This window comes from Symphodus melops (genome assembly GCF_947650265.1).
Source record: "Symphodus melops genome assembly, chromosome: 19".
In the NCBI taxonomy this organism is placed as follows: Eukaryota; Metazoa; Chordata; class Actinopteri; order Labriformes; family Labridae; genus Symphodus; species Symphodus melops.
Window position 1 is genome coordinate 6,569,327 of NC_136709.1, and position 21,597 is coordinate 6,590,923.

Sequence of the window (21,597 nt, forward strand, 5' to 3'; positions counted from 1 at the left end):
ATTTGCTCAAATATTGCACTTTTTTCTGCATGCAGTTCATAACTATTTTTGGATTGGACCATCAATACTGTACTGCCATAAACGGTGACAGAGAGCTTGAATAAGAAATCAGTTTTGTCTTCTGAATTCTGATGGCCTGGCAACTTTGTCTTAACTAACATGATAAGATAGACCAACCATGATCTGCACTTAAGTTGATTGAATTAATGTTTAAAGTGTTATTAATGTATCAACCCACAGTGGCCAAGGTGTCACTCTTGAGAAAAACTTGGCAACTGTATACTGTGTAAAAGCCATTAGTGAGTTCAACCTCCAATGGACCTCGACTTGTTTGAAAGTTATATAGGAATGTTCAGCCAAAACACATAAGCGGGAGGACAACCGTAAAAAGAGTGTTTTGTTGGCAGGACAAAGCATCCACGTAGACTTGAGCTCAATCCAGTTAATCAATGATGTGGTGCTTTGAAGGTCCCTGCTTAGAGTCTGTGAAACTAAATGATTTAGAATCAGCTCCATTGAACATTTACATGTATCCTCCACATGAAACAAGTTTCTCGCCTCTAAACTGTGACCACGCGCCTTCTTTTAGACCTCCCAGACTGATGGGTGAAGGCTTTGTGGTAATGCAGTCCAACGATGTTGACATCTACTACTACCAGGATGAACCAGGTGAACCAGATGAACCACACACACAACCACACACGCACACATACACACTTTTAGCAAGGTCAGTGATGTTTTTTGTTTCATCCCTGCTTTACTAAATGACTTACCTAACTCCTCTAAACTTTATACTTGAAGCAAAAAATATACGTACTAATGATGTTGAAGCCATTTATCTATTCGCTCCCATTTGTTATTATTTCAATGTACTTGTCATGGTTGTTATTATGAGTGGGCATGGCTACCTGGCATCAGGGGTAAGCGATGTCATGAGAAGGTGTGGCCGGGGCCTTTAATTGGGGACAGGTGTAAGATTCGGGGGAAAAGAGTGGAAGGGCAAACAAATTTTCAACCACACCACACCACTCCATACCACACAAAGAAACGCTGTACTTAAAAGAATAAACGAATGAGAAGGATGAAATCAGGGTGTGCGTTGTCTAACCGACCACTCTTAACATAAAGTTGAAAATTTGCCCGTCCGATCACGGGGAGAGAGCAATACTAGAAGGATTTCATGAATGAAAACCAGGAAAATAAGGATCGATCAGCTGTTCTGGTGTCTCGGAGAGCCAGGAACTCGCCGGTACCGTGAGTAGAGGCGCCGCTTCCTGACTGTGGCAAATCAAGCATTAAAGAAGATATACTACCGTAAATTCCGTACTATTGAGCGCACCTGGATATAAGCCGCACCGGCTAAAAATAAGTAAATAAATGTATTTGTACATATATAAGCCGCACTTGATTATAAGCCGCAGGTGTCCACGCTATAACAAGAGCTATTTACACAGACGTAGGCTACCGGTAACATCCGCAAATACTGTAGCGTCCGTACGGACGTTAAAGGACGACGAGAGCGTTCAAATAATAACTTTTAATAACCCGATCACTGTCGGCCGTGACCACGCCGTTTACAGCGGAGAGCAACACATAACTTGCCGTAACAATCCAACTCTCTCCCCCAGCGTTCTCTCATACAGCCACTCAACACGTTCTCGCTGGTGCATTCACTGACTCTCCACATAATCGGAATTATGAACACATTATCAACTACTGACTTTACAACATGAACCGTTACAATACGAAGCCTAGCCGACGGTGTCTGTAACACGGCTGATGAAAAAGATGACCGTAATATATTTCACAAGAAAAAGTCCATCCATTCACTGCCTCAGAATGACTTCATTACTCACTTCCTCAGTCTCTGTTGTCGCTGTCAGTGTCATCTTAACGTGCAGCAGCTCTGTTAGCTTCTTTGACAGCCAGGTCGATCGCCTTTAACTTGAAAGCTGCATCATATGTATTTCTCCGTGTGTTTTCCATCATGAGGGTGCGTGCATGAAGCGCAAAATGACTGATATTAAGATCCGACGTGACGAAGTCAAATGTTTTTGCGGCAGAAGCTCATTGTCCCCCATAAAAAATCCATAAATAAGCCGCACCGGAGTAGAAGCCGCAGTGCTCGAAGTGTGAGAAAAAAGTAGCGGCTTATAGTCCGGAATTTACGGTAAATGTTTGGATGTGCATAAAGAAACCCCACGGTGACATGAATTAATAAATACGAAATACACGAACACAGCCACACAGCTGATCGCCGCCGCTGCGCAATCAGCTGATAGTCTCTCCTTGTAACGCACGGATAAAACACAAAGCATCTTATGGAATAAGTTATTGTGCTCACATGAATCCAGTGATTAAAGCGCTAATAAACCAGAGGGTTTCTTGACAGACACTAAGCGGTGACTGCGCGTACCCGACACAGAGCGCTGGGTGCGCGTGCCGGACACAAAGTGACAGCTAATAAATAAAGATAATTAAACGAATCCGGCCAAGTGTTTATAAATAAAACAAATGAATAGCGGGGAATCCGTGAAGATGGCTGCAGGAGGGGATCTCGTGGACACAGAAACAGAAGCTGAAATGAACAGTAGACAGTATAAATCACTAAGCACATCACGCAGAGGTAAACTCGGACATTGCACGCGCAAACTAAATGAAATTAAAACAATGATGGAAGAAAGTGCTGATATTAATAGAGTACAAGAAGGTTTCGCGGAACTTCAAAGACTGCTTGATGAATTTAAAGTGTGCCATGAATCTGTTCAGATACTGTTGCCTGATGACGCAAGAATAAATGAAACTCTTGATTGGTATAATCCAAAAATGTCTGATTTCACTGCATTCATGAGTGAGGTGGAGCGCTGGATAAAATCCCAGTCTGACCTACAGGCCCTTGTCGATAGGACAGACAGCGTATCTAAAGCATCAAGGAGCAGCTCAAAAGCCTCATCGGTCTCATCAGCCCGCATTAGAGCTGCAGCAGACAAAGCTGCTCTATTAGCCAGAGCTGACACTCTGAAGAAAAGGCATGAACTGGAACTGGAGAAGCTTCAACTCTGTTCAAAAATGGAAACATTGGAATTAGAAGCAGATATTGCTGCAGCTGATGCAAGAATGAAGACCCTGCAAGAATTCAATGACAACATGGAACATAACTCAAAACCCGGACTGACAAGGATGGAAATAAGTCGGGATGAACATGAATATGTGAACGAAAAACCACCTGACCCAAAGGAATCACTGGAGGCAAAATCAGTCCTGTTTACAAGAACAAACGGAAGCCTATCACATCTCGGTTTTGCAGAGCTTGGAGCAATACCAAAAACCCCACTACAAAGAATAATTCAGGCTCAACAGATCCCAAAATCACACGGCAAAATAAAACCAGAAGAGCATGCAAAAACTATAACTCATCATAAATCTAATACTGACACGCCTGATCAGTCATATAAACAAGAACATTCTACACCTAAAAATGAAATGAATCAAAGCCTCGACCTCACAACCATTATGCAAAGACAAACGGATCTAGCAAACCTGCTTGTAATGCAGCAGAGACAGGCTTCACTTCCAAAAAGAGAAGTGCCTGTATTCAATGGTGATGCTTTTGCTTTCCGACCATTCATACAAGCTTTCAAGCATAACATCGAGGAAAAGGCCAACAGTGATGAGGATCGACTGTACTTTTTGGAGCATTACACTTCAGGACAGCCAAATGAGTTAGTTTGAAGCTGTTTTCATATGAATGCCACAAGTGGTTATGCTGAAGCAAAACGCCTGCTTAAACATCACTTTGGTGATGACTTCAAAATAACAACAGCATACATTGACAAGGCCTTGAACTGGAACTCAATACGAATATATGATGGAAAGGCTCTTCACAGCTACGCTCTTTACTTAAGAAGCTGCGGCAACGCAGTCCAAGATCTTCCATACATGACAGAACTGGACCTGCCTTCTAACATGAAGCAACTGGTTTCAAAGCTCCCGGAGATCTGCTGTATGCGACATAATGGAAAGAACGCAGCAAAGACCAAGGTTTCAAGATCTGATAACCTTTATAGAAAGACAAGCCAAAATCATTCAAGATCCTGTGTTTGGAGATATTCAAGATACAACTGGAGGTGAAAAGTTAAGAAAACACAAAACTGACTCATTGTACAATAAATCAAGCAGCAAGAAAAGTTTTGTCACCGCAGTTACTCCAGTTATAACCTGCACAGAACCCAACATGGTTCATAACACAAAAGTAAGAGGAGAAAAATTACAGTGTACCAGTACAGTCAACAAGGATGCTTTTATAAGGCCTTGTGCATTCTGTCAAGGAGATCACGTGATGGAAGCATGCCAAGCTATGTCAAAGATTTCTCACAAAGAGAAAATTGAGTTTCTGAAGAAACATGGACTCTGCTTTGGCTGTTTGATTAAAGGTCACATGAGTAAAATGTGCAAAAATCGCCTTACCTGTCATTCCTGTGAAAAGAAACATCCCACTGTACTGCATATTAAAAACTTTAATTCAGTAGACATTACAGAGAAAGGAAAAACAAGCACCCATCAAGAACAATCCTGTTACCATCGCTATGGTCTCAACTGAGCACACTGGGGCCAGAAACATGGATCATAGACTGGCAGTCATACCTGTAAAAGTGAAAACCAACAAAGGCAGCTGTGTCATACAAACATATGCCTTCCTGGATCCCGGCAGCACTGCAACATTTTGTACTGAGGAACTAATGGAACAGTTATCTGTGAGAGGAAAAAAAACTGAGATTCTACTGCGAACAATGGGACAAGAAAAACCTGTGAAAACCTATACCTTAGGCGGACTGGAAGTTAGCAGCCTAGATGACAGCGACTTCATAGAACTTTCAGAGGTCTTCACACAGAATGCTATTCCTGTTAGTCGAGAGAACATTCCTACAGAGACAGATATAAAAGGATGGCCTTACCTGAAGGACGTTCACCTAAACTCCATCAGAGCAGAAGTTACACTGCTGATTGATGCAAATGTCCCAAAAGCAATAGAGCCAATAAAGGTCATCAACAGTCAAGGTGATGGGCCCTATGCAGTCCTAACCCGCTTAGGCTGGACGATAAATGGACCGCTCGGAAGCATTGCACAAACAGATATGCATGGCCGACCGTGCATTACAGCTAACCGTATTTCCGTGTCAAGATTGGAGGAACTGCTAGTCCAACAACACAATCAGGACTTCTCCGAGTTGGCCTACAACGAGAAACAAGAACATTTGTTTGAAGACAAAAGGTTCCTGAGGATAGTTAACAATTCAATCACAAAGAAAGACGGCCATTATGAAATGCAACTTCCATTTCGCCAGGATAACGTATGTCTACCTAACAACAGAAAGGTGGCAGAACAAAGAGTACTAAGTCTTACCAAAAGATTCAAGAAAGACGAAGCATTTCAGAACAATTACATTGCCTTCATGAATGACGTCTTGAAGAAAAGATACGCTGAAAGAGTACCTAAAGAACAGCTCACCCGGAACGACGGAAGACTGTGGTTTATTCCTCACCATGGCGTCTACCACAAAAGAAAAAAGACAATCCGGGTGGTCTTTGACTGCTCCTCTTCCTTCCAAGGTACGTCTCTGAACTCGGGGCTGCTTCAAGGTCCTGACCTTATGAACACCTTGTTGGGTGTACCCCTCAGATTCCGACAGGAACCAGTAGCAGTGATGGGAGACATTGAAGGAATGTTCCATCAAGTAAGGATACCCAAGGATGATACAGACTTCCTTAGATTCCTGTGGTGGCCTGGCGGTGACACCAGTCAACCACTGGCAGAATACCGAATGATGGTACATCTGTTTGGAGCAGTCTCATCTCCGAGCTGTGCTAATTCCGCACTGAAAAGAACTGCCGATGACAACGAAGGGAAACGTGGCACTGAGACCCTCAACACCATACGTCGCAACTTCTATGTGGACGATTGTCTGAAGTCCGTCTTCACAGAAGAACAAGCAGTCTCTCTAGTACAGGAGCTGAGAGCTACATGTGCCACTGGTGGATTCAAGCTCACCAAGTGGACCAGCAACAGTCGATCTGTCTTTACTGCTGTTCCAGCAGAAGAGAGAGCTAAGGAGGTAAAAGATTTGGATCTCGACAGAGACAAGCTGCTTGTAGAGAGAGCCCTCGGCATGAGATGGAACATAGACTCTGACACATTCTTCTTCATGATAACCCCTAAACAACAGTCAGTTAATCGCAGAAGCATCCTGTCAGTACTGAACTCGGTTTACGATCCTCTTGGATTTCTAGCACCTGTTATGCTTACAGGAAAAATTATACTCCAAGAACTCTGCAGGCTGAACTGCGGATGGGACGAAGAAGTTCCAACAGCCTTTGCAGAAAAATGGAAAGACTGGCTGAAAAATCTTGACCTGATCCATAATCTGAAGGTCAACAGATGCTAAAAATCGTCAAACATCAACATCTGTAGCGCCCAGCTGCATCACTTCTGTGACGCAAGTGAGCGAGGTTACGGGACAGCCACCTACCTGAAAATGACGAGCAGCAACGGATTAGTTTACACATCATTCGTGATGGGAAAGGCAAGAGTTGCCCCCTTGAAGGTGGTAACGATCCCAAGGCTAGAGCTTGCAGCCGCTGTCCTTGCCGCTAGGATCGACAGAATGCTAAAAAGAGAATTCGAGTTAAATCTCACCGACTCTGTCTTTTGGACAGACAGCACCTCTGTCCTGAAGTACATCCTAAATGACACACAGAGATTTCAGACTTATGTGGCAAACCGTGCATCTACCATCAGAGATCTAAGTCACAATGGCACCACATAAGAACCGAACTCAACCCAGCGGATATTGGATCAAGAGGTACTACAACTGAGACTTTCCTCAGAGAGGGACGCTGGCTAAAAGGTCCTGACTTCCTTCTGCAACCTGAAACGGATTGGCCAGTGCCGGCTCAAATACCACTTGTAATCTCCGACACTGATCCGGAGATCAAGAAACCTGCTGCTATCTTCGCTACAATTGCTTTGAAAAGCCAAGGCCCTTTGACTCGCTTCATTCAGCACTTCTCATAATGGCACAAACTGATCCGATCAGCAGCATGGCTCCTGAAAATCAAATGGATTCTGAAAAGAGTTTACAGAAAAAAGCAGGTCACACAAATATCCGTAAAAACTAACATTACTGAACAACTACCAGTGGAGGATCTTACCAAGGCAGAGGAATCTCTTATGTCCTATGTCCAACAGCAATCCTTTCAAGACGAGGTGACTGCTTTACAAAGGAACCAATCTGTGAAAAGGAGCAGTAGGATCTACAAACTAGACCCTGTCCTCCAGAACGGAATCCTGAAAGTCGGAGGCAGGCTGAGTAGGTCGGCAATGCCGGAGGAAACTAAACATCCGGCCATTCTGCCCAACGACAGCCATTTCTCAGGTCTACTCCTGAATCATATTCACTCTTTAGTAGGTCATTCTGGACGAAACCAAATGCTATCAAAGCTCAGAAAGAAATATTGGATCATAAAAGCCAACTCAACTGCTAGAAAGATAACCCGCAACTGCGTAATCTGCAGGCGATGGCATAGTGCTGCAATGAAACAGAAGATGGCTGACCTACCCCTTATACGCATAACACCGGACTTACCACCCTTTACCCACACTGGTCTAGACTACTTCGGTCCCATTGAAGTGAAGAGAGGCCGTAGCAGAGTAAAAAGGTACGGAGCCCTGTTTACATGTCTTGCCAGTAGAGCCGTACACCTGGAGATGGCTTACTCCCTAGATACAGACTCCTGTATCTCAGCACTCCGAAGGTTCATCTGCAGAAGGGGTCAAGTAAAGGAGATCGTCTCTGATAATGGTACAAACTTCGTTGGCACGGAACGTGAACTCAGAGAAGCACTCGCTAACCTTAAACTGAACAAGATCCAACAATCGATGCACACCGAAGGTATCAAGTGGACATTCAACCCTCCTTATGGTTCTCACCATGGAGGTGCATGGGAGCGCCTCATCCGAATCGTTAAAAAGATCCTTTACTCCATCACAAAGGAACAAACCATGGATGATGAATGCCTGCAAACAGCTCTGTGTGAAGTGGAAGCGGTCATCAACGACCGCCCCATTACAGTGATATCTGAAGATGCGACGGATCCAGAACCTCTTACGCCTAATAACTTGCTTCAACTAAGAGGAATGCCCATTCTTCCACCTGGACTCTTTGAAAAGAGTGACATCTATTCCAGAAGAAGATGGAAACAGGTCCAATACATATCAGACCTCTTCTGGAAACGTTGGACACGGGACTACCTTCCACTGATGCAGGAGAGACAGAAATGGAACGAGGTAAAAGGAAACCTGAAGGTTGGAGATATAGTGCTGATCATCGATGAAAGCTCACCACGCAATTCCTGGCCTATGGGATGCATCATGGAAACCTTTCCTGACAAGAGAGGACACATGCGTCCTGTCAAGGTCAAGACCCAGAACGGCATGCTGGAGAGGCCAATTACGAAGCTGTGCTTCCTGAAAGACATGACCTGACAGACTCGACACACCTGACAGACCGATTTACTTGACTAGGTCCTTAAGTTGACTATTATAAATTGCTTTAATACCTTCAAATCATGATTAATTTGAGCTAAGAAACTAAGAAGGATCAAATAACATTTTCTCCTGTGTATGTGTACATATAGTAAACCGGCTTGCTGGTGTTATCTAATTATCCTGCGGAATATTACAAATTTAAGTTCTGATAAATGAATATTTGCCATGCATTTGTTTTGTGATGAACTCCGAAAGGATAACTTAATTTTCTCTCCAGGATGAACATTTGACTTAGGTGAACTGTTCGAACTCTTGAAGATTTTTTCTTTTTCTTCTCTTCCCCTTTTTGCCCAAAGACAATCTTGAGTTAATGGCTTCTTTATGATTTTATTTTGATAGATAGATAGATAGATAGATACTTTATTGATCCCGAGGGAAATTCGAGGCATCCAGTAGCAGTATACAGACAGGCAGGACACAAGACATTAGTTACAATACACACCCGCTGTCCCCCCTCCCCTCTGTATACAATAATCTCCCAAACAAGATTTAGCAGCCCCTATGTGACTAAGAGTAAACATAATTATAGGTTAAACCTGTGCAGTTAGCATTAGCATTAGACTTAAACTTATATAGTATAATGTACATAACCTGTGAAGGAGAGAAAAACATGTGCTGATTAAAAGAGACCTGTAAACAGTTAAAGAGCCTTAGAAACAAAGTGCTGACCTTCTAGAAACTAGTTACATGTGCATGTACAGAGGTGTTTGAGGTAGTGCCAGAGGTGTGAGTACAGTCATTAAACAGTCAATGCAGGGATGCAAATTGGCCATTTGCATGCTCAGCAACATAAAGGAACAGTGACTAGCATTAAGTGTCCAAAACAATAAGGTGAAACCAGGAGTGCTTAGGGTGATTGTCATTAAAGTACCCAACTATTGAGGAGCAGATTAGCATTAAGTGTTGAAGACAATAGAGTGAAACTTGACCTAGTTAGGGTGATTATGTCAACCATTACAGATGTAGCATAACACAACTGTAGGATGAATCCAGACATGATTAGGGTGATTATCATTAAAGTGACCAGTGCTCAGTAAGGTGACTATCAATATGCATTAAAGTGTCCAACTGGAGGCTGACTCTGAGGTGCAGATGAGGAGTGAGAAAAAAAGTGAAAAATGAGTCCAGGGTTTACCGTGTGCTTCTTCCCTGCCGTGGCAGTGAAGTGTTGTACAGTCTTATGGCCAGGGGGACAAAAGAGTTCTTGAGTCTGTCCGTGGAGCACAACTGTGACAGCAGTCTGTCACTGAACATGCTCCTCTGCCCGGTGAAGGTGCTCTGCAGAGGGTGGTGTGTGTTGTCCATGATGGAGAGCATTTTGTCCAGAGTCCTCCTCTCTACCACTGTCACCAGTGAGTCCAGCTCTGAGCCCACCACAGAGCTGGCCCTCCTCACCAGTCTGTCCAGGCAGATTTCCCTCTTCTTGCAGCTTCCTCCCCAGCACACCACTGCGTAGAAGAGGACGCTGGACACCACAGACTGGTAGAACATCTGCAGCAGCTTTTTGCAGATGTTGAAGGACCCCAGCCTTCTCAGGAAGTACAGACGACTCTGTCCCTTCCTGCAGGTAGTGTCCATGTTAGGCGACCAGTCCAGCTTGTCATCCAGTTGGAGCCCCAGGTACCCGTAGGTCCTGACCACCTCCACGTCGACCGCCCCGATAGAAACAGGTTCTAGATGTGGTTTGTTCCTTCGGAAGTCCACCACCATCTCCTTGGTCTTGGAGGTGTTTAGCTGCAGATGGTTGGCACTGCACCACGTCACAAAGTCCTCGATCAGGCTCCTGTACTCCTCCTCCTGTCCATCCCTGACACAACCAACTATCGCAGTGTCGTCCAAGTATTTCTGCATGTGGCAGAGCTCAGAGTTATACTGGAAGTCAGAGGTGTACAGGGTGAACAGGACAGGGGAGAGCACGGTACCCTGTGGTGCTCCGGTGCTGCTGACAACAGTGTCCTTCAGTCTGACGTACTGTGGTCTCTCTGTGAGGTAGTCCGTGATCCACCTCACCAGGTGTGAGTCCACCCTCATCTCTGTCAGCTTGTCTCTCAGTAGGAGGGGATGGATGGTGTCGAAAGCGCTTGAGAAATCAAAGAACATGATTCTCATCACGCTGCTCCCTTTGTCCAGATGAGAGTAAGCCCTGTGTAGAAGATAGAGGATGGCATCGTCCACGCCCACCTTTGGCTGGTATGCAAACTGCAGGGGATCCTGTGTGTGTTGGACCTGGGGTCTGAGGTGTTAGAGCAGCAGCCGCTCAAAGGTCTTCATAACGTGAGATGTCAGAGCGATAGGTCAGGCTCATGTTGAAGATGTGCTGAAGTGGCTCCCCCAGCTCAGCAGAGCAGGCCTTTAGCATCCTGGGACACACCTTGTCTGGGCCTGCTGCCTTCCTGGGACGGAGTCTCTTCAGCTCCTTGCTCACCTGGTCTCTGGTGATGGTGGGGGGGAGGGGGGATGGATTGTCTCTGGAGATTGTGTTTGTGTTTGTCACATAATGGCCAATTGGGGGCGGAGTGTTAAAGCCATTTATCTATTCGCTCCCATTTGTTATTATTTCAATGTACTTGTCATGGTTGTTATTATGAGTGGGCATGGCTACCTGGCATCGGGGGTAAGCGGTGTCATGAGAAGGTGTGGCCGGGGCCTTTAATTGGGGACAGGTGTAAGATTCGGGGGAAAAGAGTGGAAGGGCAAACAAATTTTCAACCACACCACTCCATACCACACAAAGAAACGCTGTACTTAAAAGAATAAACGAATGAGAAGGATGAAATCAGGTTGTGCGTTGTCTAACCGACCACTCTTAACAAATGACATTAACCCCCCCCCCTCAAAAAAGAAAAGAAATTAAAAGTCCAGAATCATTTTGAGTAGAATCGTTAGCCCAAGAATGGAAATTGCAAAGATTCCCAGCCCTACTGAACACAAGACCAAAAAAAACAACTTCCTGTAGCATTCTTTGAATTTAGTGGCTTATCAACTCTCGTTTCCGTTTCAAGATGTCCAGTTTAGACTTTATATTCATGCCTATAAAATGCATAATGTAACAAATGGCAGCAGTGCTACCTTCTGGATTAGCCTTTGCTAGCCCTGTCTTTTACTCAGACACACCTTTACACTCTCTTTGTTCCTTTGCCATGTTCCACTCTGTCCTTAAGTCACACTTTTTTCTTAAAACCCTGTCTGCTGATGCTTCCTGTTCTTTTCTCTTTTTTTAAGCATGTTAATTATTAACATAACATCAAAAATATATATGCCAAGCTAAATGTGTCAGAGAAGTGCTTAGGGCTTGATCTTGTTTTTTTCCCTGTGTATATGAAGGTCTGGTGCCCGTAGAGCAGGAAGGTGTGGAGGAAGCAGAAACATGCAGTGAGGATGATAAGCTTCAGGACCTGCCTCCATGTTGGGGTCTGGACATCGTCTGTGGAAAAGGGACTGACTTTAACTACGGCCCTTGGGCAGATCGTCAGAGGTGAGTATCGATCGTGCCAAAGCGGACGAATGTGCCACAATTCAGTTAATGTTTTAAAATTTTGGTCTGAATATCCTAGGATTTACTTCAACAAAATATTCAAAACTGCTATAAAGTATTCTATGTTGATGAATGCCCATCTGATTAAATGCACAAAAAAAAAAGGTTTCAATTCCAAATGTTTCAACTTTCAGAGTTTGCGGTTGATGATACAGCCTGACATTAACGTGAACTCTCGCTTCCCTCAGGGACTGTCTGTGGAAGTTCTTCCTTCCCGCTGACTACCAGGACATGAAAGTGACCGAGGTTGCTCAGCCTGGAAAACCCAGGCAGATCCAGGCCTTTGAGCTCCGCATGAACATCATTGCTGACGCAACCATCGATCTGCTTTTTACCAAAAACAGAGTGAGTCCTGAGTGCTGTTGTGTGCTCATCTATTTTTTCCTCTTTTTTCTTCTATTCTTGCCAAGCTATGATCTTTCCTCCTCTACCTGCTGCTCTCTTTTTCTCTCTCTTTATTCCTCACCATGTTTTAGCCATTGATATTGGTTCATGTTTTATGCTCCTTCAAATGTTCAACCCTGAGCAGTGCAAGGATTTTCAAAAAGCTCAGTATGTGGAGTGCATACTTAATATAAACAGAGATGTGTGTTGGATAAAAAAGGGAAATGGCTTAAGTCAGAGAAGATTGTCATTTAGTGGCTTATGTTGTACTAATTTGGTTTCAGAATGGTGAACTTTTCCTTTTCAGTACTAAGGCACCATTTGCTTATTTGACAGTCGGCATGAATCTCCTTTTTTGCTCTTTTCTCCCCCGATGCTCTGACTTGATTCCTGTTGCTAGGAAACCAATGCTATCCATGTGAATGTGGGCGCAGGCTCTTACCTGGAAGTAAACATCCCAATGACTGTAGGAGAGAATGGTAAGTGTGTGTGTTTCAAATATTCAGCTATAGGATCGATTGAACACATTCCTTGCTTTTAAAAGTATATGCCATCTCCAGTGTTTCATCGATCGATGATCCTTGTGATCTACTGCTCTGACTACTGGTTGGAAAAACACCATTGATGAGTCAGCATGAACACATACTTTGCTCTTAAAACATGAAACAGTGTTTTTTACTTAGTTTATTGAAGTGCTTTTAAAAAATCTGAGAATATCAGACTGCAATATCACAGCTTCAAAGTTTCAGTCACACTGTTTGTTAACCCCCATTAGGGAAATTAACTTTACAAACAAAACATAGTAATCTTTCTGTGATTAACAAGTTTGCAGTGATTTACGGGGGGGGGCTTGTGTTAATTGATAAAATCTTCAGGTTTTGGACCCAACACAATGCTGTGTAACAGAGTTTGTGTGGCTAAGCTCACTGCTACAGGCTTGTAGGTTTTAATGATAAGTTTATAATCATGTTGACCCATAACCACAAGCTTATGCATGATGAACACAACGCAACAGAAGAGTCACACAATGATATTTAATATCAACACGTTCCTGTGAAAGTCCCTGAAGAACCTCAATTTAATAGAAATGAAATGAAGACTTCTAAAGAATGTTTTAAACTTTGATCCAATGTTCTTGTACGGCCTGATTTGTGCGAGATGATCTGTGCTGATATCAGATCAGCTGTGATCCCTTTTACCACTATCATAATGTCTTGAAAATCAGCAATTAGCTTCCCTACTTTGTACTACCATGCTTTGAAAAATGTGTAATCCAATTTGTGCAGAATTTCTGTTATTGATAATTAATGAGTATTATTATCAGTACCGAGGCCGTTAACACCTTTTTAATGTTTGGAGAGCTGACTCCTAAAGGTCTCCAGTTTTCCTCTAGGAGTATGCTGAATTTATTGACATTGATAGTCTGTAAGATATCTAAAACAATGGTACGCACCGAGCTAATAACATTCAGTCAGTCATCAGTCATGACTCTGCTCTGTCCCCAGAAATAAAGTTAACGTACAGAGCTTTTCAATTGTGCTTGGAAAATGAAATTATTGGAGAGAAGTTAGTGCCAGCTGTACGTTTGGAGAATTAATGGCCTTACTTCTCTGTCTCTGATCCCCTCAGGTTACTCTCCAACCATCAAAGGCCAACTGCTTCACGTGGACACCACCAGCAGCATGCTGTACAGGACTCTTCTGGAGGCTGAGATGCTTGCTGTAAGTACAAGGCTCTTTTCTTTTCTTTTCTTTTTTTTTTTGCTTTGAAGCTGGACCAAATTGAAAAAGTTAGCTTAAGTTGCAAAGTAAAGTCAAGCAAATGCATGTGCGGTACCTCGATACAGTTTGTTACTGATATTGTCTTTTGCTGTTTTAGTTTCATGTCATAGCTAGCTACCCGCGGGTATGGAACATGCCCCAGTCATGGCAGTGTGAGATTGAAGTTTACAAGGCCACCTACCACTTCATCTACGCCCAAAAGAACTTCTTCACTGGTGAGTCCTCCAGCAAACAGACATGATGAGAGCTATTTAGATTTTAAAACTACAACATGTGAGAACCTCCAAGGTTTTCACTTCATCCCTTACCCTTTTTTGGTTCTTATTTTTATTGATTTATTTTTTTAATTGGGTTTTTAACTTGAACAGTACAAATAACTGCACAATATACAAAATGTAAATCAACCCATCCACCCTCTAGTCTCCCCCATTTAACACCCAAAACCACCTTCAGTCCCACTCCTTATCCGAGAAGGGATAAAGAATTGGAATTGAACTCAGCCTTTCCGCCCCCCTCATGGAGTATTTAATCTTGTTGTTTAGGATCTTTCCAATAACCCATACATTTAATTTTTTTTTTTTTTTTTTTAACTATTTTAGATTTGATCCAGGACTGGGCAAGTGACAGTGCTCCAGACATCTACTCCTTCGTCCCTTATTCCTGGAAGTTCAAGATTCTTTTCCATCAGTTTGAGATGATCTGGGCTGCAAACCAGCATAACTGGATCGACTGTTCCACCAAGCAGCAGGAAAATGGTGAGAAACTCAAAGACGCAATATTTCAAAATCAAAACAAATCTACAAAAATAAACATTTTTACCAGTTCTTTGAATGTTCTGTAAATGAGACTGAGGTTTGAATATCAGCCTAAGAAATCCCATCTCGAGACACTGAAGTGTTTTATCAGCTGTGTGAAAACCTCCAAATATCTACAAAATACCAAATTCTTTGCTGATATTTAAAAGTTATGCTGTTAGTTAATATTCTTTTTTTTGTTTATAAAAGATGGGCTCACTGGTATTAATTTATTAAGAATAAGTAATAAGGACATAAAGAGGAAAAAAAGCGATCGATTATTCACGAATAACTTGATTTCTCGAATAACTTGAGTTGAGTCCCGACCATGGGACCTGGCTCTATTAAGTCATGATATATTATACAGTGTACACTTAGTGTAAGGGAACGGCTGGTTAGACTAATCAATTGCTTTATTGATCTTCTATAGTGTACCTGGCAGCATGCGGCGAGACGCTCATTATTGACTTCACGTTGCCTTTCAATGAGTTTGTTCCAACCACATGCAATACCCGCTTTAGTTTAAAGGTAAGTCATGATTGAAGAAATGTGATTTATTTTGAAAATAAATGTGTGCTTATTCTCAGTTTTTTCTCTATTGTGAAGAGTTTTCGTTTTTCTGGAAAACGTTATTTTTTTATTCATATTTTTTTGATGATTTCACAGGTTAAGGTGTAGTTTGTGGTCCCTGAATTGATTTTCTGTGGATGCTTTCAAGTATTTGTGTTTTGTATTCAGGCAGAGGATACAGACATGCGGTTGTCCCTACCAGAGTGCCATCCCAGCCGCTACCCCCTTCTCACCCTAGCCAAAGACTACCAGAACATCAAGCTGCCCCCAGACATGTTCATGCCAGGAGAGAATCAAGGCGCTCCACCTCCCAAACCCACAAAGTCCCGCTGGAGGAACATAACCCACGCAGAGTGAGTTAAACCTGGGAATTGTCTCTCAGTAGATGTGTATGTCGGCAAAAAAGCAGTGATACTGCACTGCCCTCCATTTAGGCCCCCTATGATGTTTGGAGCTGTGTTAAGATCAATCGCGTGTAGTCTAGTTTTTTTTGGTTTTTTTACGATATAAGAGAAAACCTTTAGGATGTTTAAAGTAAAAAAAAAACTGCCAGGGATCCTTTGCTAGTCAGATATCACATGCAGCGTGCACTATGTACATTATATATCAACATCCATATTGTTTATTACGTATAGCCCCAGGCCAGACTGTACTGATGTTTCTCTGCAGGAGACCCGCTCACTCCCTGGAGGTTTACAATTGGATTCTGTCTGGGCTGGTGCACTCTGTACGGCAGCGTAATCAGGCGTGACCCATTTGCTGTCTTTCATCTCTACTCAATGTCCTCGAATGGAATGGTTCATAAAGCAAACGATGAACTGTTATATCCATTTGAAATGATGATAAACCCAGCATTATGACTGTGTACTGAGTGAGCATGTTTTTTCTGCCCTTTCTTAGAGCTGGCTGGGTGGATTGCTGGAGTGTACCCAACTTCTTGCTAATCATTGACTACACCTGGCATCCCATATATCCCCAGAAAGCTGATGAGCAGCTCAAACAGTCATGTAAGCTCTCACTGTAGTGTCATTTTATGGTGTTTCGCTCTGGAGTCAGTCATGAGACACTACACTCTGATGTATTAGGTTATGTTTCATCAATTTTCATTGGTCTATCATTTGTGTCTGAAGTGTCTGAGATGGAGGAATCCATGCTGTCAGCCCTTCGTCCCCCTGAACATACCTCTGTACCCCACAAAGCACAGTCACGCTACACGTCTACATCAGCTTCAACTGCCCACAGCCGGGCATCCACCGACCCCTCAGAGCTCCCTCCTGACAGACTTCATGTGGAGATGGAAATGTCCCCTGATTCTCAAATAATCCTCTACGGGCCTCTGCTCCGAGCACTTATCTCCATCAAGGTATGGAAATTCTCAAGTCAGACGGTAAAAAGAATACACCTCGATTTGCTCAAACATTTCTAAATCATTCATTGTCTATTGATGTTGAGTAGGGTTGCAAAATTCTGTGAATTTTTCAGGAATTTAGAAAGTTAAAGGTTGGCCCTTAAATAAAGTTGGGGAAATGTGTTATAGAATAATCTTGATTAAAACAACCAGATTTCTATGCTATTTCTCAATCACATGCACATAGCACACTGCTTAATGCAAGGCTGATTAGGCCACGCCCCCTACGTGCACTGTGCACTCCTCCATCACAATGCAAAGATTATTTCTAGAACCTTGGACCACAGTTGGAGCCCAGTGTCAAGTTTCTCCTGTGCTTCCCAACTTGAAAGGGAATGATCCTCCACCTGGACTGGACTCCACTCAAACGTTTTCCTTTTCAATTCCTTTATTTTTGAAGTTCAATTCAGTTCATGAGTTTAGCCTTCGGCTGCTTCACTTTAGGTTTAGAATAGGTTTCCGTTTAGGTGACAAACCTTGGAAACAAAAATAAATAAAAAATGACATTAAAATCAACATAACTTCAACATTTTAACTGAGACACATGCAAGACTAATTTTAACAGGTTTAAAACATTTTAATGTTCCACTTTTTAAACGTACTTTTTCGTATATTAATCACATTTTAATCCATTTTTGTTTGGATTTTTGCATTTTAAACTCATTTTTGCATTTTAACAAATGTTTTGTATTTTAAACTCATTTTAATATCCTGTTTTTTAGCAAATGTTTTTGTATTTTAAACTCATTTTAATAATCTGTTTTTTAACAAATGTTTTATATTTTAAACTTATTCCAATTTTTTTTAGCAAATAAATATTCTATTTATGTTTTTAATCACACATGCAAAATAAACAAAACCGCCTTATTAACCTCACCCGTGACAACAATATCAAATCATTAATCAATTAATTAATCCATCAAGTCCGTCATTTACCTTTACCGTGCTTCAGCAAAAGTTTATAAACAGCGTTTTCTCAATTAAACAAATACTACAATAAATCATAAAGCCTTATTTAAAAATAAAGAGACACACTATCAATGGCTTATCAAATAAACAGCGCCGCCTGAACCGGCACAGCTGCGGATTTGTCCATGCCTGCAAACAGTCTTTCGGGAGTCACTTACCGGCTGCCTCTTTGGTTTGTGTTGTAGATTCTCAACTTTGCACAGTTAGTTTTGTGGTTTTATCTCTCTTTAGTTTTGGCGTCTTAACCTGTTGGCCTGCCTCTACTATCAAACTTTTCCTGTGTGCGTGTCTTTTTTAATGCCCCAGGTGCACTTGCTGTAAAGATTGGTTCCTTCTGGTCAGGTCCAATTTTAGCGCATCTTAACAAAAAATAAAATCTATACTTATGCAGTTTCTTTTTTAAACTTAATTTAATTTATTGATCGAAGTACTCAATCATAATTTTTGCTTTTAAACGGACCAAAGTCCAGTTTGACTTTACACCCAGAGTGCAAGACTGTTGAAGCCACACATTTTAGACTGTGTACTACATAAAGGGAAGTACGTTTTGATGATATTTTGTGGTAATATTTAAAATAATGTAAACCTGTTGAAATGTTTTTTTAATTGTATTATTTTGCATAGATGTCTGCTTAGGACAAAACAAAATGTGTACATTTATGCATGGATTTGATGCAGTTCCATTAAATTACCTTTGATTTCCAGTTAATTCCCATTTTACACGCTGTGTGTTTTAATTCCTGATCTGTCTTTCCACGAGCGAAAGTGTACATGCCTTGTATTATTTAAGTCTATTGTTTCATGCTGTTTATGGTTTTTTGGAGCACCCAAATTTCCCCCATTGGGGGATCAATAAAGATTATCATTATCCTTATCGAAAATCTCCGATTTGGAGTATTTCCAAAATTCCCAAGTTTAACTTCCCATGGAAAGTTTCCGGAATTTTACCGGAAACTTTCCACCTCTTGGAGTGTAGAATGTTGAGTGTAATTAGGGGTTCAATTTAAATGGAAGAATGCTCAGTAATAATAAAAACACCAGGAAAGGCAGTGTGGGAGGAATCAATGAGAAGTCTTCAATTCATCAAACTGCATTCCAATCTGCCTTTTACCTGCCATTTACAGGAAAACTACTTTGGTGAAGACGACATGTACACAGACTTTGAGGAGGCGGTATCCAGCCCTGTGTTATCCACCTGCACCTCCTCAGGCCTTGGTTGGTCTCCTCTGGGAATGGAGGATAGTGAACAGAAGGACACCTCAGACATCCATCCTTTAGACCTGCGCCCATGGGACATCACTGTGTACATCAATCTTTACAAAGTTCACGGCCGACTGCCAATGGTAAAACTGATCGCCATCAGCATAGTGTAAAGTGTTTTTTTTGTTTGTTTTTTTTTACGAAAAGAAATGAAAAATACATTAGAATTATTTGTACAGAATGTTAAAAGTGGACACAGATTCATATTTTACATCACATTTAACTCTCTCATTTTTTTTCTAGCTTGCAAAGGGACGAACCTTTAGCCATTATATTTTACCTGCGTTTGTTCATGAAATGACTTAATGGAGTTCACACTTATTCATGTGTTGTTGTTTTTTTTTTATTTGTCACCACCTTCAGCACTGCAGCAGCGAGGGTCCTGAGGGTCCATCCGGTTTTTTGGAGCGACTTTGTTTTGAGATGAAAAAAGGTTACAAGGAGACGATGCTTCAGCTGCTCCTGTCACCCATTCACATCTTTGTCAGTGACAACTACCAGGTAAGAAACACAAACTTATGGTGGTTGATGTGTGTGCTGCTTATCTTGACTTTCCACAATGCAGTCTTTAAAAGAAAAAGGCGACTTTAATCTACAGATTAATGCTTGATCAACTTTATTTAAAAATGTTCAACAAGGTCGTGTCATAAGTTAGATTAATGCAAACTTCAAATATGAGGCACAGCTCATGAATAAAACTGTTAAACATGAATACAAACAGAATTTCTTTCATGTGGCAACTAAAGGGATGACTCATTCTTCAGAAAATACCCTGAATAAAGCTAACGGGTCAGTGTTGCATTATGTAAAACATGCTTTTCACCAGACACATGTTTGCATAAGCACTTGCATATTGTATAACCACACAGCATTTCTAAGCTTGAGCCATGAGTTGGATCTTATTTTCTGCACAGAGTGAATATCTTTCCCTAATCCCTGACAGAGAAATTGTAGCCTTCATCTTTCTCCTTCACTGAGATAACCAGAACTTTTTCTAAGAAATATGCATGGATATTATAGAAGGATTGTCACTTCAGCTGAGCATTGTTATTTTTTGTTGCTGTCGGTTTACCACACCTTGCGAAGCAGTTAGTAAGATAAAAAACAATAAAAAAATCTGTTTGTGTCGATTGTTTCACAGCGTCCTACCGCAGACGGGGTGTTGAGAGATGGCCACCTAAGTCTGTCTGGCCTGCAGATGAGAGCCCATGCCATGTTTTCTGCTCAGGGCATACCCTTGGGCAGTGACACCCTCGAGTACGCCTGGCTTATTGACATGCAGGCTGGGGGGCTCACTGGCCGGGTCACTGTGCCACAGGTGTGTGTGTGTGTGTGTGTGTGTGTGTTTTATTTGGACTGAAAAAATGGTTAAAAATTGCTTTTATGAACCACCTTTACAAAATAATGCTATATGAAAAGTGTGCACTCCTACATGTATATCTGATTTAAAAAAAATCCAGAATTTCTGCCAGCAAATGAACAGTGAATTATTGTTACTTTGTGTATGTTTCACCTTTTATAGTATAATCGTTTGGCTTTTCCTTGTGCTTGTTCCTCCTACAATTACAGCAATATTAATTTTATAATATGACCTGCCACATAATCATTTTTTTTTTTTTTTTTCTTTTTTCTCTTCTAAATATGTGCTGCTGATATTTCCCCGTGTGTTGTGATTATTAGGTAGCCAGTATGATTGAGTGGGGTGAGACTTTCCTTTTCCATGGGGTGTCCAGAGAGTTCCAGCTTGAACAACCTAAGCCCTCTGTCATCTGCCAGCACGGCGTTGACCGGCGCATCTGCGATGCCAAGGTATAAAAATGTAGAACACCATGAAAAGCAGAACATGATCTGAGCTTCACTTCTTTTTTTTTTATCTGCTGATGTCTGGTATTACTTAACGGTCCCATAATCTGCTTTTCTGGTTTTATATGCTCTGTAGTGTGTTTTCCAGGTATCTTGTGCATGTTTAAGCACATCTACTGTATGTGCAAAAATTCAAAGTCTGCGGATCTTAGCCACATGAAACGCTCGGTCCCTAGCACCCTCTGTTGGAGATTGAAGTGTGAAGTATCACACTTGGAACTTAGTGATTAGTGATTGTGAATGTATTTTAGTAGACACATGAACTAGATTTGTGAACCCCAAAAAGGGCATGAAATGGGACGTTTAAAATCCATTTGCTGCTGTGATTTTGAATCACGTTGGAAAGTACTACATTTGACCATTATGGCTGGAGGTGTTTAGTTTCGTTTTTACAGTAGAACCTTTATAGTTCTAAAGATGTGAATCAG

General features: G+C 41.8%; 1 protein-coding gene across 1 annotated transcript in view; it reads left to right on the forward strand.

Moving 5' to 3' along the window:
- Positions 1 to 21,597, forward strand: part of kiaa1109 (KIAA1109) — a 78,775-nt gene that overhangs the window by 7,801 nt on the left and 49,377 nt on the right. Inside the window, exons 9-23 of the mRNA XM_079370435.1 lie at positions 590 to 669; positions 11,930 to 12,080; positions 12,329 to 12,485; positions 12,925 to 13,003; positions 14,154 to 14,245; positions 14,403 to 14,520; positions 14,905 to 15,060; positions 15,530 to 15,627; positions 15,838 to 16,022; positions 16,570 to 16,676; positions 16,800 to 17,032; positions 19,171 to 19,389; positions 19,670 to 19,807; positions 20,448 to 20,624; positions 20,987 to 21,115. Of these exons, the coding sequence (XP_079226561.1) occupies positions 590 to 669; positions 11,930 to 12,080; positions 12,329 to 12,485; positions 12,925 to 13,003; positions 14,154 to 14,245; positions 14,403 to 14,520; positions 14,905 to 15,060; positions 15,530 to 15,627; positions 15,838 to 16,022; positions 16,570 to 16,676; positions 16,800 to 17,032; positions 19,171 to 19,389; positions 19,670 to 19,807; positions 20,448 to 20,624; positions 20,987 to 21,115 (2,119 nt within the window). The remainder of the gene's footprint in view (positions 1 to 589; positions 670 to 11,929; positions 12,081 to 12,328; positions 12,486 to 12,924; positions 13,004 to 14,153; positions 14,246 to 14,402; positions 14,521 to 14,904; positions 15,061 to 15,529; positions 15,628 to 15,837; positions 16,023 to 16,569; positions 16,677 to 16,799; positions 17,033 to 19,170; positions 19,390 to 19,669; positions 19,808 to 20,447; positions 20,625 to 20,986; positions 21,116 to 21,597) is intronic.